The sequence below is a fragment of the Melopsittacus undulatus genome, chromosome 6 (genome assembly GCF_012275295.1).
Source record: "Melopsittacus undulatus isolate bMelUnd1 chromosome 6, bMelUnd1.mat.Z, whole genome shotgun sequence".
Classification (NCBI taxonomy): Eukaryota; Metazoa; Chordata; class Aves; order Psittaciformes; family Psittaculidae; genus Melopsittacus; species Melopsittacus undulatus.
In genome coordinates, this window is record NC_047532.1 from 4,076,344 (window position 1) to 4,101,412 (window position 25,069).

The 25,069-nt window shown below is 43.0% G+C and overlaps 1 protein-coding gene across 1 annotated transcript in view; it reads right to left on the reverse strand.

Annotated features, from left to right (window-relative positions):
* CAPN6 (calpain 6) overlaps window positions 1-25,069 on the reverse strand; it is a 49,013-nt gene that overhangs the window by 8,019 nt on the left and 15,925 nt on the right. Inside the window, exons 2-10 of the mRNA XM_034063961.1 lie at window positions 13,773-13,904; window positions 13,106-13,314; window positions 12,580-12,772; window positions 9,110-9,303; window positions 7,447-7,524; window positions 5,425-5,620; window positions 2,702-2,824; window positions 1,315-1,517; window positions 514-635 (exon numbers count right to left, since the gene is read on the reverse strand). Coding sequence (XP_033919852.1) covers window positions 514-635; window positions 1,315-1,517; window positions 2,702-2,824; window positions 5,425-5,620; window positions 7,447-7,524; window positions 9,110-9,303; window positions 12,580-12,772; window positions 13,106-13,314; window positions 13,773-13,904 — 1,450 coding nt within the window. The remainder of the gene's footprint in view (window positions 1-513; window positions 636-1,314; window positions 1,518-2,701; window positions 2,825-5,424; window positions 5,621-7,446; window positions 7,525-9,109; window positions 9,304-12,579; window positions 12,773-13,105; window positions 13,315-13,772; window positions 13,905-25,069) is intronic.

Here is a 25,069-nt window from a genome sequence, read left to right on the forward strand (position 1 = left end):
TTCAGCCTGGGGAAGAGAAGGTTGCGTGGAGACCTCATAGCAGCCTTCCAGTATCTGAAGGGGGGAGGGACTATTCATTAGGGACTGTAGTCATAGGACAAGGGGTAATGGGTTCAAACTTAAACAGGGGAAGTTTAGATTGGATATAAGGAAGAAATTCTTTACTGTGAGGGTGCTGAGGCACTGGAATGGGTTGCCCAGGGAGGTTGCGAATGCTCCATCCCTGGCAATGTTCAAGGCCAGGTTGGATGAAGCCTTGGGTGCCATGGTTTAGTGTGAGGTGTCCCTGCCCATGGCAGGGGGGTTGGAACTGGATGATCTTAAGGTCCTTTCCAACCCTAAGTATTCTATGATTCTATGATTTCTCCTTTTGGGCAGATTTTAAAACATGCTGAAAACAATCCCATAAATCATCCATTTGTTTGGAGAATTTCTGGCTGCTTACAGATCAACCCAGACCTTTAGAGGACTGAAGAAGCCCCTTCCAACTCTCCAAGCTCGCTTTACACTTACCACCTGATCTGTCTTGCTTCTGTAAGCCCTCTGCAGAGTGAATTTTGATTTGGGTGACTCTGCGTGGATAGCCACAGAGAAGACTCCAACATGTCATTTTAGGCTTATCTGCCTTCAGCTCCCTGAAAAATCATGGGAAAAGCAACTGAAGTAATGAATGTCAAGCAAACAATCAATGGTTGTGGAAATTCAGCATTTACAGAACATGAGATTTGTCCTCTTTCCTCATGTAACATTTTGGAAGCTTGTGGTACAGAAATGACAGGCTTAAGAAATAAATGCAGAGCAAAGCAAAGCAGATTTGTGTCATCTTTCACATGGCAGCAAAAGTGGTGGAAAAAAACCCAACAACTTTAAATCATGGAAAACACTATCAAAGCAATAAGGGCCTGATTTCATGAAGCACTAGTTTTGCCCTTGCAGACAACTACTGCTTTCAAAGGGGATGCTCAAAGAAATAAGCAGTGCCAACTGTAATTGCAAACACTGCTCTGTGTTCTGACTTACAACTGGGGGCAACTACAAAGGCCAAACTAAAAGGTCAAAAGACCCAAACTGAATTGTCCATTAGGTTCATAAGTAAAAATGTCCTGACCATGCACAAATTCCTGTCAGGCTTCTGGAGGTGACCCTGAAAATCTCAAGAGCCTGATTCTGGAGTGATATGAGCTAGTGAGACCAGGATATTTGAGGGCAGCCAGGTAACCATTTCCAAGGAGATGCAGCCAATGTGGTGGACTTGATGATCTTAAAGGTCTTTTCCAACCTAATTGATTCTATGATTCCATGAGTACTACCTACCTGAGTTTTGATGGCACATCTGTGAAGAGTCTCAGTATAAACTTTGTAGCAATGCCAGGATGATAGGTTGTTGGGATAAGGACATAGCGGCCTTGCTTGAGGATCCTCTTCAAGAACACGGTGCGCATGTTGATGTATGGAGATGTGGCCACTCTCTCCTGCACAGTGAGCTTGTGTAGTCGATAGCTTCTGTTATCCTCCACCTACAGCCACAGAGCATTACAGAGATTACTGCAAGGAAGGATACCAGGGCTAACAGGCAGGATTTTCCCTGCATATCACACAGCCTTTCATGGGCAGAAAAGATAATGTGCAATAAAGGCAAATGGTTTTGGCAAATGATTTTTCACCTGCAGAAGCAGCAGAGATAGTCCTGATGGCCAACCCAGTTTTCCAATCACTAGCCCACACAGGCTCCAAAGCACTGCTGTTTCACACTTCACTGCATTAGTATATAAACACGTATACCCCTAAGCAGAGGTGAAAGCTTGGGATGGTAAAGACATGCACACACTAACAGATAAAATGTTACTGCAGAGATTAGAAGATGCATTTAGAGATACCTGCACACTCCAAGGACTCTACCGCTGAGCTACACTGCATCTTAAATGAGGCTGAGATTCAGTTGCCTCGTTTCTCTGTGGTTAACAGGTGACTGTCATACGAATAAGTGTGATTCAGATGTGAGGAGCTCTGACTGACTGTTAAAACTAACTGTTTTTTAGGGTAGGGGTCAGTGTAACCCCATTAGCTAGAGCAACGGGGGATAAGATAACCTGATCCTCAGTGAAAAAGCACACTCATAGCTGTTTCTCTTGCTTCCCTCCTTTCAGTTTGTATGTTCTCATTTTAGTCAATTTGCTCTGGGAATGCAATTAAGTTATTGTTTGGGATCCATTTGGTTCCTTTTCACATCTGCTCATTTCCTACTCACTACTCCAGCTTTTGAAAACACTCTTGACTCTCTTCTTAAGTGGCAAAAGAAAAACTTCAGACTTTTCACTCATTCCCTTGGCTGTATTTGCTGATGAACTGGAGGCAGGAGCCTCCAGTGGGGAGGAGAAAAAAACCCTTTCAAGTGTTAATATTTGTCTTTCTCTTCAAAGTTTGAAGTAGGGAAAGCACTTCAAATTCTTTTGCAGTAGGGAAAAAATACTTGTGTTCCTTTAGTTCAAATAGAGTTTGAATTGAAGTAGATTCAATGTAGTTCAGATAATCTGTCTAATGTCAGCTCTGGTAAAGAGTGCAGTACACATGCAAAGCTCATGTTGAGAGGAGAGCCAGACCCCACCATGGCAATCATGCCTCTATCTGCCAAAGATCTCATTGCCAGGATGGAGCAGGGCTGCTGCACAAACTCTGAGCCAGCAAGGCAGATCCTGCCTACCTTGAATATTTCAAAGCCAATGGGGATGCTGTCTCCTTTCCCTTCTTTCTTGTATTTGCGGCGATCCTCCTGTTGTAAGGAGACCAACACTTTGTCCTCAGTCTTCTTAACATCGAAGATGTACTAGTAAAAGAAAGAAGAGGACAAGCAGTTAGAAATGCCTTGGGATAATGAGGATAAAGCCATCACCGAGGAAATATGTGCGTACAAAGGATGCACATGAAAATTCGTTAGGAGGTGGGAGGAGAGTTCTCCATATAACACACATTCCCAGCAACTCCCAGCTGAAAAATTAATGCTAATAATAAGGATCTTTAAACCAAAAGTATCAGAAACACTGAAACAGGTAATTCACATAAAGGACAGCATAAGATAGTATTACAAAATAAACAGGGCTAGGAAGGGCTCCTGCATCTTTAACATACAAATCTTATACCCAAACTGTTTATAAAGTAAACTTGAATGAACCTGGGTTTAAAGACTAATCAAAGGAATTTATTTCAAGTTTAGGCAGCAGTTCCTATCTCAATAACTCAGACTTGCTTACATTATTAAGGATCACCACCAGACCAGTTCACAAATAAGTATGTAGCCTTTCAGTAGACAAAAGGTCAGATAGGTATTTCTTTATATGACAAAGAATTAAACACTCAAGTCTGTTCAGTATTAGAGACTCCTGTAAGTTTTCTTTCATGCATACAGAGGGCAAATCTGAGTTGTCAGAACCAGAGGAAAAGGACACTATTTACTCCAAGTCAAGACAGGTGCCATATTCTCCCATCATCCAAAGTCCTTTAAATGTGAAGCAAGCAGATCCCCTGTAATGACTTCACATCCCCCTGTGGTCTGAGCTCTGCAGAACAAGGCACCATCCCATTCCTCATCCCTGACCCTCTCTGTCTCAGGCAGTGTTGAACCCACATGGAGGAAACACCAATCTAGCAGAGCTGGCTGAAGCACAGCAGTATTGGAAAGAAAATCAATACTTTACCAAGCCTCTGGGCTTCATTTGTTGCTCGCAGTATTTATGTTCCAGATTGGCCTCCTACAGGACTACTGTTTGCTATTCTGTTTTTGGTATAAATTGAATGCTTCTTTGTACTCTTATTTGTGTGCTATATAAACATTGCAGCAGGGAAAGCACAGGACCCTGAAGAGAGTCCTAGGGGATGTAAAGAGCCTCTGCAGAATCTAAGAAGCGAGATACAAGTATGTAGGAACACATAATAAAGCACATTTTAATTCTCCTCCCTGTTAAACTGTAGGCAGTGTTACCTTGTCAGATAGCCTGAAGTGTGCCAGGGCAAATGGAGGTGTGGAAGGGGAACTGTGAGAGTGCATGAGAGCTCTCTTGGTCTGGTGAGAGCTATGCAACTGTGATGGTTTTTGATCTGATGACATTTCAGCTGTCCTAATGGGTAACAATCTGGCAATTAGGGGGTGGTTGTAAGAATACATTTATACTTAAATTCCCTTATCTAAAGGAACTGTGAGTGTCACAATATTGCTCTGTACAGATAAACTTCACAGGAAGAATTTCACTCAGGGAGCACAGACAGAGATCATCTCTAGATTATGGTAGTGTGTGCTGCAGTAATTTATTACAGCCCTAAGCTAACATAAATGTGTTCCAGCACTGCTATTAAGAGCCTTTTAATCAACTAGCCTAGAGATAACACTGGAATAAAAGAGCTTCCATTGCACCAGGCATTGCACTCAACTGTAACGTGTATTTTGTTCTGTGTGGCAGCTAAACACAAATGAGACCCAGACAAGCACTTGGAATAAGTCCAGAATCATACAGGGAAATATCTGACTAAAATCATCCTCTGGAGAAGACGCACTGACAGAAGACAGGGCAGCTAAGAACTGCTTCTCCATCTACAGCTGTATGATGAGCTGAGAGTTTGAGATTCACTCCTAGTCTGAACAGCAAAGGCTGCACTTCTCCCATATCCTGCTATGGAAACTGCGGGGTGCAGACAGAAACCTCCCATACAATTGCAGAGAAGCAGACACAAGAACATCGTCAGTTAATCTAAAGTATGTGATGAATTACAGAAGGACAGAAAGGTCAGTTTTCAAATAACTAAAGCAGAAAGTGCCCAAATCTCACTGGCAGTGTTATGCCTGAATTTGCATTCACTGGGATGAATGCCCTTCACTGAGAAGGGCAGGAAGGTGAGAAATGGAGTGAGAATGGATGAACAGATAAACTGAATACCTTGAAACTTGCCAGGTAGAACAAGACAAGGAAACGTCTGTAATGCTGAGGAGAGGGTGAGCTTGGGGAAGAGACTAGATACTTTCAGAATCTTAGATAATGCAAAGGGATACTACCTAAATACAGTGGCCCAAGTCCTTAGGCTGTTTAAGGATGTTAAATGAATGAAGTAGTCATTAGAAAAATCATACTTGCTACCTTTCTGGGAACTTTCCAACTGGGAAACTGAAGGAAGTCCACACAGGACTTCACTAATACTGGTGTATCTGATTCATCAGCCCCAAACATGATCAGTCCTAAACCAGTATCTAAACTTCTCTGAGAGGTTTCACAGAAATCACTCAATCAAGCAGTGAAGCAACAAACTCTAGGAGGACAGCCTCAGGCAATGAGACTTCTGTCAAGTCATCGCTGCCAGCTCCCAAGCAGGGTGGGTATTTCAGAAGCTCTGGCTAAAATGGATACACTTCAATACCTCACAAAACACAGGGATTCCCACCTGGGGATTCTGAAGGAAGGTCTCTTTGTTATCAAAGCATCCACCACAGCGATTTAGCAGGGGTTCTGGATTCTTTGCCCAAGCCCCATGCATCATCTTCTTCTCCCAGGTCTTGTGGATGCTGAAGTAGGAGGTATTCACAATCCGGCAGATGTCCACATCAGTGAAATTCTTACACCAGTCCTCAAACGTCATCCTGTACCATGGGACACCAGGGAAGGAATGGTTTGCTTAAAAATAAACAGTGATACTCAAGCAAAGAGCCAAAATTACGCATGTAATGTGCCAGTAATTTAAGAGGAGGCATTGCTCAGCCATCCAGAGGACAAGCTGATTCACTGGAAAGCTCTCCATGTGGAAATACTTGTGAAGCCACAATCACACTATCTTAGAGCTTAATTTAGAGCAATATCACCTTAGTGTGGTTTGGTCAGCTCTGGATTTGTTGCAGCACGTAAAGTAAACCTATTAAAGGATAAGTTGCATTTACAGGCTGAACTTGTTAATGTGCATATTGTAAAGGTAAAAGAGATTATCTGCAACCAAAGCACTATCCACACCTTTGTCCTTATGGCTACAACTGTCCCTGGGCAGGACTCAAACCTCTGTACTCTGGACACTGCTTTTATTTGGCACCATCTCAATGCTATAACCTGTGCCTGCTGAAGTGACAGACTGTCTTGCAGAGCAGTTAGAAACATTCACTTCCTCTAACAGCTTCATACCTCTGAAATAACACCATGTCCTGGCTAATTAATGTCCCATAACCAAACCCTACAGGTGGCTTCCAGTTGCCAGTTCTGACAAAGCCAAGCAAACAGAAGACTTTTCATACTGAGCCTTCCCAGCACACACTTGATGCAATATTAATGACCTACTGAAGCTCCTGCTGGATGGACTCAGCATATCTAAGCTTTAAACTGAGTCATATGAGAGTTCTAGAGACTCTGTGGGGAATTAATACTTGTGCACATGCTGGAAAACACCAACAGATACAAAAATTCTTTGGCTGCAATTGTATTTATAGATAGTGATGGTTGACCTAGAAATCCTACAGATAGGCACAGTAGTTAGGAAACAGGATTGACATTGTGTTCAATATTTGACACTCTATCATGTAAACCAACATGTGTAGTTTTTGATTCTGACTGAATGTCCTAAATATAGATCGAATCACAGAATAGTTAGGGTTGGAAAGGACCTTAAGATCATCCACTTCCAACCCCCCTGCCATGGGCAGGGAAACCTCACACTAAACCATGGCACCCAAGGGTTTGTCCAACCTGGTCTTGAACACTGCAAGGGATGGAGCATTCACAGCTTCCCTGGGCAAACCATTCCAGTGCCTCACCACCCTCACAGTAAAGAACTTCTTCCTTCTTTATATCCAGTCTAAACTTCCCCTGTTTAAGTTTCAACCCGTTACCCCTTGTCCTATCACTACAGTCCCTAATGAATAGTCCCTCACCAGCATCCCTGTAGGCTCCCTTCAGATACTGGAAGGCTGCTCTGAGGTCTCCACGCAGCTTCTCCAGGCTGAACAGCCCCAACTTTCTCAGCCTGGCTCCATACAGGAGGTGCTCCAGCCCCTGATCATCCTTGTGGCTTCCTCTGGACTTGTTCTAACAGCTCCATGTCCTTTTTATGTTGAGGACACCAGAACTGCACACAATGCTCCAGGTGAGGTCTCACAAGAGCACAGTAAAGGGGCAGGATCACCTCCTTTGACCTGCTCCTTTTGATGCAGCCCAGGATACAGTTGGCTTTCTGGGATTAATAGATTTTGAGGGTGTTTGAAACTCACAGTTACTAAGAACTACTAATTTCGTTCTCCCGGCTTTTAATCCATCTTTTCTGTTCTTCTGTCATCCCTCAAGAGCTTAAAAGAAACAGACCTTGTGCCAGGACTGGGTAATCTTATCCATGTGGGGAAGTTGGTTTTAAAGTTGTTAAATGAGAGAATTAATGGCAATTACTCAGTGCAGCCACTATCTGCAAGCCCTTCACATGGTTCCCACTCACCAGAACTCTCCATCATTCTCAAGAGTGAGTCCCAAGCTCTTACGTTCTGAATTGCTGACTTTCTTCCATTCCTCGGAACTAAAAGGAAAAGAAAAAGAGGAATAAAGTAACGGCAAGGATGTTTAATGACTTCAGTTAATACTGCCTCCTGCAAATAAAACTGCAAGGAAAATTCTCTGATAGTCCCTTATAAAGGTAATATCAGAGTACTGAAAGGACAGATGATGTTCCGGAAGAAGTGATGGGCTTTTACAGGAGGAGTCTGAAAACATGAATTGATTTGAAAGCTGCTAAAAAAGAAAGAGATGAATGGGAAATTGTCACAACTAGAGCAGATCTTTGTTGATTTCCTTTGTCACTCCCTCCCTTAGGAACTAAACCAGCTGGTTTGGAAGGTGGTATGAGATTGAATCCATTCCCTGGAGGCCCTTCAAAAGAAACCTAGTTTTCCTCCTCAAGAGCTTATTGAACACCTCACTTAGACCAGAGAATTCTCTTTGTCTTGTAGCTCTTTAAATAAGAGACCTGAGGTCTAAGATTTCCCCAGAGAGCCTTTGAGAAGAAACTGCTGCAGCAGGAGCCTAGTGTCCTGTTTCCAGTGTGACACTACACTGTATGGACACCTCATTGCCTGCATTAACATACAACTTACATGTTCTGCATTGTCCCCTGAAGGCATCTGCCTCTTTCCACTGACTACAGGGAGCCCAGGATCCTAAATGCAAGCAGTCTGATGCTTAAATCAGACAACACAATAAAAGACAGCATGAGCCCCTTCCCTAATGTGCAACATTAGACAAACAGCCACAATTCCTCTCTCCCTTTCCAGAAGTACTTGGAGGATAAGGCTGAAGGTGGTTGGCAGGAGGGAAGAGAAGCTGCTTGCCATAACAGGCACTTTCTTCACCTCTTTGGAAATTCTCAGTTTAATTCTATTAGGCCAAAAACCAGAGGCCAGCCTCAGAGTCCTCAGTGCTTCCACTGGCAGGAGTGGTGGTTGTGCCAAGACAAGAGCTGGTGAAGAACCACAGGTTAAACAAGACACAGTAGTTCTGCACATTCTTTGCATTTCACCTGGACCAAACTCTTTGAAAGTAATCGATTTTTGCTTGCTAAAGTATAAAAGGTAAGTACTTATTATCCTGTTGTTAAGAACACTGCATTATTAGATGCTAACAGTGGCTGGTAAGCACAGTGTTGAATTGTAACATCCCAGTTATATGTTTTTTCATGTGTGAATTGCCAGTGATGGAATACATCCCCTCCAGTGATCATTTCTGTCTCTCTAGAGGTGCCTGCTAAGCTCAATGACCACATTAAAATTCATTAGAAAATAATTCCAGGCATCACAAATGTGGCAATTTTACAGCATTTTTCACCAGTCACTTAAATTATCCAGGAACAAGAGGCTGATACCGTCCCCAGCAGCTAGCAATTGCAGATGAGAAACTGAGTCACAGACAGAATCAGTGTCGAAGCTGGGAACAAACCTCATGCTCTTGACTCATCACTTAATCATAGACTATCATGCCCCAGTGTGCCAGAGCAGTGATGTATATGTACAGTAAACAAAGGCCCAGGAAGCCATAACCTCCTGGCTCTTCCAGGATGTCTTCATTTGCTGAGAGAACGCTAACAGTTTCATTTCTTTTGCAGCACTTACCTGTCACTCCATGCACCACTCCACTCTCTTTTTCCCCAGGGATTCCTCAGCCTGATCATAAACAGCTTTTCTGCCTTAAAGGAGAATATGAGCCTCTCTCCAAGGCGCAGCTTCCGAATTGCAGTCACTGAGTAGGCATGGCCGATGACAAGACCCGTCTCTGTCTCCACTTCACTGGCACTGCCAGAGGAAGCCTTTAGCACCAAGAATGACAATTAAAAAGGACTCACATCATTGAGCGACCTGACAGACACATGTTCAAGGGGCAGGATGGGGAAGGCTTGTTTTGTTTCACAGAGCTGTATGTTCTCTTCCCAAGTGTTTGGACTATGCAGGAAGACAACAGCACGGGGGCTCAAAACTAGTGGCCCACTAGCCTTCTGCATGACACTGCCTGGCAAGTCCAGAGCACAGGAGAATACTGCCTGCTACAGCCATTCTGTCTCCTGGCCTCAGAGAGTTAAGGACTGGGCTGGTGGCCACAACAATTTCATTTAATGCATCCAGATCAATATCTCCGCAGTACATCTAAAACCAGAACAGCAGTACCATGAAAAGATGCTGGAGTTGCTTTGAATGACTGGCCCTTTACAAAGCCAGTGCAATGTTGCTTCTGAGCAACACATACCAGACAGGGCAATGGAAAAAGTAAAGCTGTATCACTGCTATAACTCTTCTTCTGAAAAGAAACAATCCAAATGAAGCCAGCAGGGACATCTTTGCATTGAGCCACATCCAGTCTTTCTCACCTATGTTGGTCTATAGCCTAATGGGCCTATAGACATTACTCCCTTGGCAACAAGGAAGAAATACTAGATTTAGTGCAGATACTTGCATGTAAACTTAAAGTAAGGTAATTAAAGAACAAAACGATCAAGCCTTTGCTCTGGTGGAGAGAGTTGGACTTATTCAAGGTATGACATGCACATAGTGCTTTCTCAGATACTTTTACCCACTGCAGAATTCCTCTGGTCTAAACAGACATGGTCCTTCTCCTAATGCAGATGTTACACTGATACAACAGTGTTCAGTTCCCAAAGATAAGACATGAGGGAGAGGAAAAGACAGAAAAGAGGCATTTCTATCAAATTGGAACTGACAGATGGTCTGGCAACTGTGAGACTCTCGCCAACACCTCTTTGCCTTTCACCAACAACAGTTCCTAAAGAATCAGTTCATGCATTACACCAAGACTGGCTGATGTTTCCAACGGGCTTGAGCTTTCTCCAGTGTAACACTTTCACTTGCATTTTTCACAACTAAAAGCAAACAATAGTCCCTGACAGCATGGGAGTCTGTAACCTCTCCTGCAGCTTTCATTACCCCCCAGGCCTGGCTTTTCTTACTGCTAGGCTGCCCTTCCCACCTCATTCTGAAGGCATTTATCTATTTAAATGAGATATTTAAACATCTACTGTCTGTTCAAATCTCTAAATTGTGGATCTCAGGGCTATTTTATAATGCAAGGAAAATGATGACATGCTTGTAAGTCAGCAGTGAAGCCACTTGAGTATTAAATATTCTATACCTAGCAAGCTTTGTTGTGTATGTAATGCATCTATCAAAAAGTGATATATGCAGACAAGTCAAGCCAAACCAATAGGAACAGCCTCTGTGTAAACAATATTTAGAAGCATCTGTGTTTAACTTGACAGACAGGAAATATAACACTAGAAAGAAGTAAAAGCATTACAACTGTCTTTTTGTTTTTTTAAATACAGCTCACTGTATTTGGCCTATCTCCTCAGGAGATCCATGTTAAGAAACAACTGCCTTAGTACCTGGGAGCAACCTACCATCCCAGAAACAACATTCACAGCTTGATTCACACTAAGTCTGCTTTGCCATCCATTATTAACAAACAGCACTGCCTAGATAACCAAGTGAGCTCAGCCTGTCAGCTGAAAGAGTTGTGGTCAATGGCTCAATGTCCAGCTGGAGACCAGTAACGAGTGGTGTCCCTCAGGGATCGGTGTTGGGACCTGTCTTGTTCAACACAGAATCATAGAATCACAGAATAGTTAGGGTTGGAAAGGACCTTAAGATCATCCAGTTCCAACCCCCCTGCCATGGGCAGAGACACCTGACACTAAACCATGTCACCCAAGGCTTCATCCAACCTGGCCTTGAAACATCTTTGTCAGTGACATGGACAGTGGGATTGAGTGTGCCCTCAGCAAGTTTGCCGATGACACCAAGCTGTGTGGTTCGGTTGATATGCTGGAGGGAAGGAATGCCATCCAGAGGGACCTTGACATTCTTGTGAGGTGGGCTGATGCCAACCTCATGAAGTTTAACCATGACAAGTGCAAGGTCCTACCCCTGAGTCAGAGCAATCCCATTCACAGCTACAGGTTGGGCAGAGAAGAGATTCAGAGCAGCCCTGCAGAGAAGGACTTGGGGGTGTTGGTCAATGAGAAAATGAACATGAGCCGGCTTCAGTGTGCGCTTACAGCCCAGAAAGCAACCGTATCCTGGGCTGCATCAACAGGAGCGTGACCAGCAGGTCAAAGGAGGTGATCCTGCCCCTCTACTCTGCTCTTGTGAGACCTCACTTGGAGTATTGTGTGCAGTTCTGGTGTCCTGTGCATAAAAAGGACATGGAACTGTTGGAACAAGTCCAGAGGAGGCCACGAGAATGATCAGGGACTGGAGCACCTCCTGTATGAAGACAGGCTGAGAAAGGTGGGGCTGTTCAGCCTAGAGAAGGCTGCATGGAGACCAGCCTTCCAGTATCTGAAGGGGGCCTACAGGGATGCTGGGGATGGACTGTAGTAATAGGACAAGGGGTAATGGGTTAAAATTTAAACAGGGGAAGTTTAGATTGAATATAAGGAGGAAGTTCTTTACTGTGAGGGTGGTGAGGCACTGGAATGGGTTGCCCAGGGAAGCTGTGAATGCTCCATCCCTGGCAGTGCTCAAGTCCTGCTTGGACGAAGCCTTGGGTGCCATGGTTTAGTGTGAGGTGTCCCTGCCCATGGCAGGCGGGTTGGAACTGGATGACCTTAAGGTCCTTTCCAACCCTAACTATTCTATGACTCTATTACACTGACAAGAAAACTGCATCTTCACAACCAAAATCAAGAAGTCTCAGCAGCTCAGTGCCGGCAGAACTGTTTTCTCTAAACAGATTTCCCTAAGAAACAAAGAAAATGAACGCTCCCATCTGGCCTGTAAATAAGGGCATTCTGGGTGGATTAACCTCGGGTCAATACACAACTGTGACCATTCAGAAAGAATAGTATTTCAGATCCACAGTAAAGTGGCAGCACAAATGGCTTTGTGGTTTTGTGACTGTATTTAGTGGCTCAGGGAGCTGTACTTGGCTGACAGCACTGCCAACTTGCTGGTTTCTTCCATAGGAAGCTTTTCCAAAGCATACAAATGAAAGACACACTCAATATACTTCTAGTAATAATGGTATTTTTTAAACTGAAATTAACTCTTCAGATGCACCTCTCTATACATACCGCAATGTAGCAGCTGATCAAGCCGCCTCTATTATGCACTTTCAGCAAGTCTTCAAACAGCTTCATCTGCTCAGAAATAATCTCACCATATTTGCCCTGTACCAAATCAATAGATTCTGCTACTGCTCCAGTGAAATCCACAATTGCATCTGCAGCGCTGCCTCCATCCAGGGCTTCGTAAGATCCAGCCAGCCTGGAGATAACAGAACATTTTCAGTTACCAAATGGCTGTTGTAATTCAGCTTGAATGTAGGAAATGCATTTGTGTTTCACCACAAAACATCAACTTGCACATAAACATTTGCTGGGTTTATAGGAAAGAAGTCAAATGATCCTTAAGGTTTTGGGCTGCTGAAGGAATGTACATTGTACTCTTATGATTCCCCTCCTCCATGCAGATTAAATGTTTAGATTCTCTAATAGCAGTAAACCTAAAACCTATGGAAAATATGACAGAGTTGAAAGAAAAACAGATGGATAGAAGGGACAGCACTGAGGACTAAAATGACAGTGAATTAGTTCATACTTTGCATAAGCCTTCTCCAACAATGCACTCCAGAATTCATTTTTCACATTGGAATGGCAGTAGATCAACTTCCCGTCCACTGTTGGCAGCAGATCATCAACCACCACCTCTGTCCATTCTCCAAAGCACCAGAAACGGAAACGGAAAATCCCAGCATATTTCTCTGGGTTTTTTGGGTCCCATTCTTGTTCGTTAAAATCTGGAATCACCTGAGAAACCATGGAAAGGAAAGTTCACCAAATGCACCATGTTAAGATTTGCTGAGAGGGCAGACTGCCCTGGGGCATGCATTGTGCTGGTATTCAGCTTTATGAGTAGTTGACCACAAATAGATGAAGTGCCAAAAGAGGCTGAACTTGGTACAACATCAAATATAGTCCCACTTCAAAGAATCATTTAGGAAAGTCACATTCAAATTGCTCTGCAGGGAAAGACAGAACCTATTACACTATTAGCTGTGGCTTTGTTACATCTCTTCTCTGGTGTTCAGCAGGTCTGTGGAAGTCTTATAGGATGAAAAAGTATCTTCTAAAGAAAGTGCATCTGAATTCACCAAAATTCACCCTCATTAGAGGCACATTGATCCTAAAGAGAAAAACGCAGGCTGATAGGCAGGGAAACAACAGGGTTTGTTAGTTTTCATGTTCCAAGCACACTGATCACCTACCTGCTGCCAGAGGTTCTTCCTCAGAGCCAAGCAGGAGCATGCAGCCACAAACCAGCAGTTCCCCAGGATGCCTTGGTGTAAATCATGGGAGCTGATTCCATTCACAAAGAGGTGGGGGTCTTCACAGAGGTCCTAACAAAGCAAACCAGCAGTTACTGGAGACTACACTCCAGAAATGATCACAGCATCCTTCCAGCTATTCCTCTCCACACTTATTGTGCATCACATTCCCACTGAAGCGTGGAGTTTCTGTACCAAGGAGCTCAAAAGCTCTCTGACACTGATTGTATTTGAAAGGTGTGGTATACAGGATTAAGTTTCTATAACTAGATTGTGCTGTTTTATCTAAACACCAGGATTTGCCTCTTATTTTACCAGTGTTCCTAGTTTTGCCCTCAGCTGAGGGTGATCTTTGAGGACTGGAATTAATTCAACATGTGGAAGACTTTTTTGGCATTGGCACAGCTAATGAACTAGAAGTAAATTAAAGGAGAAGGAGGAAGCATTACAGGGAATGGCTCTGACCAGAAAAAAACCCATCAAGAAAAGCAGCAGGAAATGATGCTATTGACTCCAGAACTCCAAGCTCCTCTCCCTTCTCTGCCACTCCCTTGGCTGACATACTGGAAACCCTCCTCCAACACCAGCATGAGTTATTGCATCCCACCCAGCACCAAAGGCAGCAGTGAATACATGTCTGTGAAATATGCCTCTTACTCTCTGGATCTTGTCTTGCTTATTTATCTGGCTCTTATTAGAACCACTCCTTCCTCCCCTCCCATTGCTTTCCTGGCTCCATCTCTATTCACATGCAGATTCTCACCAAAGCATAGTCATCTCTTCCTATGATGTCCCCTGTTCCTCACTAGCTTGCCCCTTGCTGTGTCTTTATAGCCTGCAGATCAAGTCAGTGGAAGGAGCACCTCTAAGTATTACTGAACATGGGAAAGCCACAGGGGTGCATTTTGCAGCAGTTTTGTGTTTATTACCAAGAAATCCTGCAGAAAACAGGTAATCTGCCTGCCCCAGTATTGATATGGAAGCTACTGGTTTCAGCCCAGTGATTGCTCATGACTCTTGTGTGAATCATTGTTTTCCCTGACTGGTTTGAGAGGATGGAGGAGCAGACAGCAGTAAGAAATTCTGCTATTTCACAGTATAACTCTAACTTTCAACACCATGGAAAGGAAATTACCTTATATCCAGACATTAGAAATGCAGAATAAATAACACCCTCTCCCCTCAGAATGGCAGGAGACTCCAAATTCACTGCAGTCTTCCCAGTTTATCAGTAGCAGAGTAAGGAGCTGTGCTCCTTACCTCATGGATCCTCACTGCCCTTTGATAATTATAGATGATAATCCCAAAATACCAAGACTGCAATCCAAGCCTGGCTACACACCAGGCATGTCAAAACCTCTCAGCCTTCCCTTTGATGGGACTGTGACAAATCAGTGCCAGTCTCAGAGAAAAGAAGCACCTCAGTGATGAGCTGAAAGCCTGTTTTCCTGGGCTACCTTAGCAGATGGCAGCCTGAAGTCAGCTCATGGTATGTAAAACATACTGCTGTTTGCTGTAAGAAATGGTATTTTTGGCACGAGACTTTTCTCATTAAATAACAATTGGTAGAAATTTTAAATGCCTCTTGGGAAACAAGTAACTGATCATTACATGACACTGTTCTTCCACCAGCATTTCTTACATGGCTTCACTTAGAGACATTTCAGAGCTTATTAACGGACTTTAATAGGATTCTGAATAACAAAATGATGCCTATCAGGAAAACTGACCATGCACCTGATACCCATCTGCATCATGGACAGATTCATTTCATCTGCCTGGATGCTCTGATACAGAACGGCAGCAGAAGCTCCAGGCTAAGCACTTCAGCTGATGTAAGTCAACTCAGTTGCCTGTTGCAGGGTTGACATCAGTTAATTACTTGGCCTTCACGGTGGTAGCACACATTCCAAACCCAGCTCAAATAGACTCATGTTTCAGATCCCATTTCCATGCATTTCTGGCAGTAACAATTTCAGTTTGTTTTTCCTTTCAAAATGGTATTTTCTTAGCATAATAAACAAAGGATAAAAGGAGCCTTCAGAGTTAAAACTGTCCAAACTCCTCTGTCACTAGAGGAAGCCAGAACTTTCAAAAGACATTAAGCACTACAGTGCATTACAGATATCTGCTCTTATTTAGGTTGCTTGCTAAAAATAACCACATTAAACTGGTATTTTTTAATTGAAGCATGTCTTGCATCTCATACAGTCCTCAGAGGAAAAACAGAGAGCAACACATGTCAGCTGCCAAAACTTATGGATGAGATTAACATTTGCTGATCACTGGGGTCCAAAGCAAACATGGAACAGCAGAGCTTAGAAACAGCACCTCCCTGATTCCAGCACAGCCACTAAATCCTTCAGGATCCTGCTTGATAAACCCTTTCTTATGAAGCTGCCTAGAAGCCCTGGACTGCTGAGACTACACACCAGAGCAAGAGAATAACATTAACTCTTTTTCTCTTGTCATTAATTACACCCACTATAACAGCTTCTGTGATGACTGTCACTGCGTGGCCAAGATGAGATGCACAATAACACTCAGGTACAAGCTCTGCCTCATTTCAGTTGTTTGCTCTCTTTTGGCCTTTCTGCTTTTCACTACTTATGTGGAATAGCAAATTCTAAGGAAAACTTTTGAGATGGAATCGGCTAAACCACAATTCTCCCACCACAGTTAGAGATGTGCTATTTAAATACAATATTCTGCAGTCCTTGGGAGGATCTTGAAGCACTTCTCGTTGTCCCAAGCATGTAAAAAAAACCAACCCAAAACCAAACAACTCCCCCCCAACTCTTCCAATAATGTTCCCAGCAGTGATAATTTTGGACAGCTGAAGGACCAAGCCAGCTACCATCAGCAGAATTACAAGAAGAGACTGACATGAGATGTGGCCCAGGAGCTTCGGGAGACCTGATGCCTTCTCTCCTTTGCAATCTAAGCACCCAAGCACTTGGACACTGAAGCAAATATAGTGGTTTAACCCTTATCCCTTTGCTCAGCATCAGCCTGCATCATCTGTGCTGTAAAAAAGAGAAATAGCTTCACATTTCCAAGAAAAAGTTTAAAGGAGGTTACCGAGTCTTATTATGCATCATTAATGTATAATAGCCACACTATTTCTGATATGCCACCACTAATAAAAGCATTTGACACATTATTTATGCCCACAAGGAGCATTCCAGCATCCAAGACAGAGCTCTCCCCAGTTCTCCCCTTCTGCAAGTGCATAATGAAACAAACACCATCTGCAGGACTGTAATTAGGCAGTATAGTCTGAAAGTGAGGTAAGAGGATGCAGGGGCTCAGGATTCTGCTGAAAACCCTGATGCTCTTCTTTTCATACCAGACTTTCATTTGCATGACAGAAGTCTATTTGTGTCACCTCCTATGCCTTCTGCTCTGCATAGGCTTTAAAGATGTGACATTAAGTGTTACTCAATGATCATGCTGTGAGAATAAAGTGGCTCACAAACCCCTTTTTCTGATTTAAATTGGTGTATCTCTTTGTAATTGAGTAAATAAACTGGTTGGGAGAACACTGAGCAGTCTGGAGATGAGAAACTCAGTTAATGTGGGATCACAGAAAACAGCAGTGGGAGAGACCTTGACAGGTAGTCAGTCCTAACAGTTGCCTAGTGTCCAAACTGGATATCCCAAACCTGCTTGTGACTGAAGCTTCTTTAACCTTATTTAACACAGTGCATGGGGGAAAGTTCACATGCTTCCTCCATTGGTCGGCATTGATGAGCTGCTCTACAAGCCCATGACGTCTGTGAATGGAGAGAACAGTTACTTTTCCTTTCTATAGCTACCTCTCAGATAATCTAAAAGCCTCTAACAATTCTCTCTGCTCTAGTGTTAGTAACTGGTTCTTCATATTTTGTATCACTGGTGAAGTGTGGTGCCCAAATCCAGACACTATGATCCAAATGAGGCTTCAGCAGTGCTGAGCAGAGCTCAAAGCTCTTATTCACTGAAGGTGGGGTCCCATTTTCCTGTCTTTTTCACTTGAACTTCACACATATAACTTGCATTCAGACTGTGATCCAGTCTTTGATCCTGTTCTATGGACTTGCTGCCCAGTCATTCTTTCTCCCTATCTGAGCCATGAAGTCACTTAATACCAAAGCACTGAACTAGGTTGCATTGATGAAGTGATGCTGAATTCCATCCTATTTATTCCACACTGTTTTCTCAAGACATCAAGATAAGTTTGAATTCTCACCCCTGTAAAAGGGCTTGCAATCATATCCCAGTCCTTCAGCATTACCATACGTGCTTTTTTAGCCCCTCATCCAAGCAGTAATGAAAATACTGAAGAATAGAAGACTAAGGGAGATTTCTGTAGGACTCCATCAATACAACACCAGCCTGAGAGTGCTCCAAGTCATTTACTTCACCAGCTCCGCATCCCTATTACAGAAGGTTAAATGAACACAATTTTTCATACTGTGGAGAGACATATCAGATATTGCCAGTCTTATGAAAGTCAAACTATATCAGATCTACTGCTCCTCTCTAAGTCACACGATCCATCCCATCACATGCTGGAAGGAAATCAAGCTGGTACATACTGGTGACACAATCCATTTTTATAATGCGATCTATACCATTAGACTAACAGTCATCTGCTCAGGTCTGACAAACTGCAGTCAGGAATTTCACTGGGATACAAAATGTTTGGACTGAAGTACAAAGATGAAAGATGGCAAGTTAACTTTTGCTACAACATCTCTTTCTTAGGAAGTTTCAAAACAATGTGAACCATGGGAGACAACAAACACCCACTTCACTGGAGCTATGGAATGGTTTCTGTGCTCTCTTGGCATAAGTATTATCAATTTCCATGAACTAAAAATGATGCTCTATTGGTTATAACAGGGAGAAAGACATCCAAAAGGTTAATTAATTACATGTGTATCTTCACAGATAGAAACTGAAGCTGCACTGTGAAATACTGAGACATTTCTGATGCCTGAGAAAAGGTTTAATGGTTAGTGTCTGTCAGCTGGCTCAGGTAGAAAAACACAGATTCAGGGAAAGGGAAGAGACAAAGCAATAATGAAGTTTGCAACTGAGATTTTCACAGGATTCAGTAGCATTTAGAGCTTACTTTCTTCAGGACCCTTTAAAGAACCCAGCCCTAACATAAAAAATAATCTGCTTTGCTTGCACACAAACCCCACAGAGACGAGCACTGCCCCTGATCTGATCAGACTCATCAACTGAAGCCCAGTACATCATCCCCTTGATTTTTAAGGCTGATTGAATTATGTGAGAGCTGAGAATTCTTTCCATTTTCTTCTCCCATCCTCATGCCAACTCCTGTAGAGAGGGAGGTCAGTGAAGGGAAGGGGAAAGGCAGTTCTTTCTGAATATGGATGCAAAAATTCAGCTTTGGCTACAGCTACCTATGAACCAACCTCCCCAGTGCAAAGTAGCAAATACAGCACTTACTGAGGTTGTGTAGCTGAAGAAGTAGAAGAGATTGTCTATCCTATAATAAATCCCAGCTGTGCTGGCATGTTTATAGAAGCCCTCTCCAGATCAGGCTCTTTGCCAAGGCAACTGCAGTTAGCCCTAAGAAGAAAAATAACTCAGTCCAACTCCCTTTTGCAACCTTGTTATGCCTGACAAAAACTGCCTATGGAGTGAAAAAAGAGATGTTTTACATTACATTCCTGCCCTGTGGAATAGCTCTAACCCCTCAGAGGACAGTTCTCAAGGAGACCTCCACCAACAGGAAACTGGAGTCAGGTATGACCCTGTCTGGAACAGCCCTTGCTGAGACCAGGATTGACTTTATCTTGTAATGTCATGCAGATGACAAAAGGAAGACTTTGCCCTCAGGTTTCTGTCTGTACACCTCAGGATCAGGATGTGCAATTCCTCTGTAAAGTTCATGCCCATTATCCAGCGACATCCATTCCCAAGAGGAAGATAATGCCCAATACTGCTTAGAAAAGAAACCCAGCTGTACATATGCAAGGGAAGGGTATGCCAGTTTGCTCTAGCCTTGGGTAAAAAACCCTTAGTTATTTGGGGATTGGGAAACGCTTCTTCCCCCTCCTCCCTCTCCAATAAATCCTCTTACAACACCAAATGCATCACAGACATTTTTATAGTGCTCTTTTTCCCCCCCATTTTCAGTCTGGGGCTGCTGGTGACTAACACTCAGTGAAGGCCACAGGCTGCAGCCTTGCCCTGCCTATGGGATACGTGTATTTGGGGAGGATCTGAATTAATGTTTTGGAAGGAAAGAACCCCAAACATTGGGCAATGGGGTGTGTATCTTGGCTGCCTCTAGATTCCACCTGACCCTTGGAGCGCTGGAGCTGCTCCCATCCAGAATGCTGGAAAGGGTACAAATGATGTGCACAGGACTGACCTTTTCCTGAACCTCAATAACAAAGTGTTTACTCAAGCTCTTAAAGTTCTCTGCCACTTCACCCCAGAAATCACTCAAGAATACAATGAAAGTGTTCCTGTTCTCCCAGGACCCTCTTACAAGTATTATCAGACATCTCTTGCTGCACTCTCGTAGCTTGTGATGCTCTAGATCAACGTTCTATAGAACTGCAGTACATTCATAATACTTTGTTTTCAGAGAAAAGCTGCCTTGTTTAAGAACATTTTTTTTCTCACTCCACTTCCAGACAACAGCCTTTGCCTCCTTCCTATTCCCCTGGTACCTGCTCCCTCCTCTAAATTCAGTACTACAATTTGTGTTACTTCTCTTCATGAGCAGCAATCAGAGATGCTATTCTGAGGACTGCATTCACCTCAGGAAACAGTCATGCTCTCTCAGTTAGGTGTCAACCTCCCCTGGAACCACAGCACAGGTTCTTCCAAAAGGCAGTTTACAGACATGACCAGCCACCTCTCATAGTCTGGTGACACTGGAGAGAGGCCTGTCTCTCTGCTGATCATGCAAACTGAGGTAATAGTTCAGAACAGGCTTTTAACCAGCTGCTGCACAAAACGTTATAATTCATGTCTTTGATGAGCATCTCATCAAATAAACCCAGTAATACACACCACAAAAGCAGGCTCAGCGAGTTAGAGGAACTGCATCCAAAGCTGCATGGTTAAAACCTAGAATATATATACTTTAGAGGTTATTTTATCTGACATAGTATTAATTGGTGATATGAAGTTAAAATATCTCAAAGACTACTGCTGGCTTAGTGAACACAGGCACTGAGCAGCCTGAGATCACCTTGGTTGGTTGATGTTGCCACCTTCTCTGGAATATCTTATTTCCTCCATGTCTCACTCCTTAGCAATTTCAACCTCTTCATTTTCTGCTGTTCCAAAGCTGGGTGACAATATTAGGGGAGGAAGAAAAAATTAATCAAAGCATCATTTTAAATGGCTAAAGTTGCGTATTTCAATTTCTTGACAGAAGAAACCGTTTTCCCATCAGAAAAGGCACCATTTGGGGGCCATAAACCAAAGGTTTCTTGTAAAATGCTTTTAAAAGAATTTGCTGTGATTTTGAGATGGTGAAGCTCCATGAAAAATGGATAGATATAGGAAATATATTACCTGAAGGTGAACAATATTCAACACTTACTACCATGAACACAGACATCAAAAGAGCTTTTGTTGGATGAGCTGCCCACCAGCAGTGATAAGGACATTAGAAATCTGTTTAAAAGTCATAAACGAGTTCAGAATCATTATTAGATATTAGAATGTGTATGGCAGCAAGAGGATACACAGCATATGGGGAAGGGCCCCAGAAGAGTCAAACTCATTGCATGTGAGCTGTGCAGTTAGTCAGTACGTGTGCCATAACTCTCAATTTGGGAGTGCTACTCAGCAATTTATAGCTGCTGCACACAGGCTGCCAGCAGCCAGGGACCTCAGAACAGTTGGTGTTTTTTCTCCAATGGAAAGAAACTGAGGGCATTTTCAAGAAAACCTACGTGTATTCTTCATTTGAGAGAGAAGGGATACAAACCAGCCTATTTCTGCAAAGAACCTACCAAAGCAGTGGAAATATCTCTGCATTAAATGCAACTAACAGAGGGATGCCCAAGTTCAAAGACAACCAGTTTAGAGCAACTCCCTGCCATCAGTTCCAGGCACACACTAATGTCGCTATAAGGTCAGACACAGGCTATAAGTCCACTCTCAATTCATTAGATTAAAAGGCCACCCACTGTTTAGCTATGGTTTAGGTTTTTTACTGCTTCCTCAAAACGTTTTTCAGTCAAGTTCTTGGGCTAGATTCCTAAGATGGGGAAAAATAACAGTACGAAAAGGAGGGTGGAAAACATCACACACAGTTTTCCACAACACTGAAATATTCAGCACTGGACCAGGGTGGAATAAACAATTCCCAGGTCTGTGTCTGGCTGCTCATCTCTGGCTGTGGGGGCAGCTATTTGCCTTGCCTGATAATGAGCATCAGTTCGGCTCAGTGGCCATGACCTTTCTAGGCTTGTCCAGTCTGACCTTAAGTTGTGTCTCAAGGGGCTGATAACTGACGCAGACTGAAGTCCTTATCATTGCCTTTTATGAGGAGTTTACAGCCTTTTATGAGCTGTTTACAGAAAGTATTAGGTAGATTTCAGTAGAGTCACCCTTTGAGGCTTTTTGGGGATGTTTTTTCTTATTATATTGGGCATTGTGTGGCAAAAATGAAGACAGGTCATCTAAGAAGCACCATCTGGAAAGAATATTCAAATTAAGCTGATTTGTTTTGCTTGAAAGGAGGCATTTCCTCCTTGTCCAATGCCAATACACAAACTTTAAAGGTTAAAAAGCTTAAATCTAAACCATTAATCTAAGCATTAAAGAGCATAAACCTCTTTAGCAACATGTTTCTCCTTTCCCCATCCCTTTTCCAGGAGGATTTGGTTTCAGCCTAGATTCCAGTATCTACTAATGGCATTTATCTCAGACACAGAGAAATGCCTAATACCTTGAGAGAACCATAGCATTTCACACCATCAGAAGTTCATCAGATCCTTCTACAAGCTCCAGAAAAAAGCCTTCCCATCAGCCTACTCCTTGACCTTCTGATATAGCCCACTCCTTCCATTCACTGTCCAGACTGGGTGTGAGCTGCAGCCAGGACAGTGACACCAACATCTAGTGCTGCCTAGGTGCCAGCAGGTCAGCAAAGTTATGCAGTGAGGATGAACACCAGCACCCATCAGCGTGGTCAGAAAGGTCACCAGTGTTGCAAATTGCCCCCAAAGGGAGTAATGCAGAAAATATTGCTGAGGAACAAAACAGACAGATCAGTGCAGAGAGAGAACCCAAAACATACCTGGTTGACAGTCTGAACAACCAACCACCTTCCCATTTTGAGGAATCTCACTGCTTGCCTAAGAGTTCAAACTCTGAGCTATTAAAAAGGTTGCATTAGAAATGACACAGCAGCATTTGTTTTCCATCTGAATGCTAAAAGCATTTTTATGATCAGCCACATCAGTGGATCGTCCCTCATAAATTCACAACTACTACCAGAAATATATTTACATATCTCGAAAATAAACAGCAGCTTCTAAAACATCTCTTAAGTCCTTATCTTGGAAAGATGGCCAATAAAGTTATCATGAGAGAAGTTGCTTCAGTTTTGAATGATGGAACTGAAAAACTCACAACAGTCATTTCCAAAGTGAGGCACTTAAGCAAAGCTGCAGTTGTCCTACCTGCCAGGCAGGCAAGCACAGACTTTTCCATCCGTGTAGGCTAGCTCTGATTTTGCCTATGATAGATTGTTACAGGACTGAAATAACATACTTTTGGATAAGCCCTTTTCCTTCTATTAGGTCAAAAAAATCAGGAAGCTTTTAATATTTAAGGAACCATATTAGGTGCTGAAGGGCAAGCGTGTGACCAATATGCCATCTCTGTAGCCAGTGATGCCAAATGATGGCCGGTATCCATGAATTCAATTCAGTTCATGCTTCAACCAAACACCCCCTTTTCTAGTGCTGCCTCTTATGTTCTCACATTTGCTTTTCTTACCCACATTCTGTTATCAACTCAACACGTTTCAGAAGGAATCAGTAAGAATTCTGCTGTTCAAAACTTTTTGCCTGTTCAAAGCACCATAAGATTTCCTTTAAAGATGGAGATTTTCCATGAACATTTAGGAATTGCTGTGAGGGCTTGAAGCCTCTCACCATCTGAGATGACTGAAACCTCTCAAGGTCTTCTGTTGTGAGAAACAGTCTGCTTGTCTCCTAGCAAGACAACTTTGAGAGGTGCTGATAACTCAAACATGAACTTGATTAGACATTAAATTCCAGCTACTCTCAGAGCACAGTGCTCCACTTCTAAGCACTGAAGAACCACTCCAGCTCCAGCACTGCTCCCCTCCTGCCATGTTTAATTTCTCTATGATGTACCAGGAAAACCATCCCAGCCAGCTGGAACTCTAAACCCCATGAGGGACACTGAAATCATTCTGGCTCACTTCTATCTCTGGTAACCTCTCCACTAGTGCTCAACACACAGACCACTTCCAAGAGAAAATCATGAGTCACCTTTCAACCCCACCCTCACACCATCCATCACATTAATTACTTGATTCAATCAGGGTCTAACAGGCAAAGTAAAGTAAGTGGAAAACCTAAGGAAATCTATTTTAACTCTCAAAAAGCAGGGACAAGCACCTGTTTCTAATAACGCTGGGGTTTGCCAGTGTTGCCTTTTTCCTGTTTTACTGTGTATTTACAGTGCAGCCATTATGTTCATTAGAGGGGGTTTTAAGTCTCTGCAGATTTCAGAAAGTCTGCAGAAGTAGCTTCACATGGTGTCCTTGTCTCTTCCAAGCACACCATCCCCCTTAGAATCTATGCTGTTCACTCTATTTAAATGTCAAACTGCAACCCAGATTCTCAGCTGTAAATCATCATCATTCCAGCTATGCCAAGGGGGTGATGTTGCTTTATGTAAGTGGGGGTACAAGGCCACTCAAGCCCCTCAATCCACACCTATCCATAGACAGATACTGCTATGCACCAGAGATTTATCATGCCTTTAGGAATAGAGAAAGCCCATTAAGACCAGGGATGAGAAATGCAATGTTTGTATTACAGTTGAAATGTTTGGATTAAATTTGAATTATTCCTCTTATAGTCCTGACATTAGCTGTTTTACCAGTTAGATCCTGTGCCCAAATGTGAAAGCAGCTTTTAGACATCACTTCTGAGAACTTCCATTGTGAGCAGAGTCAGAAAGAGCAGGAGATACCACATTCACATCTC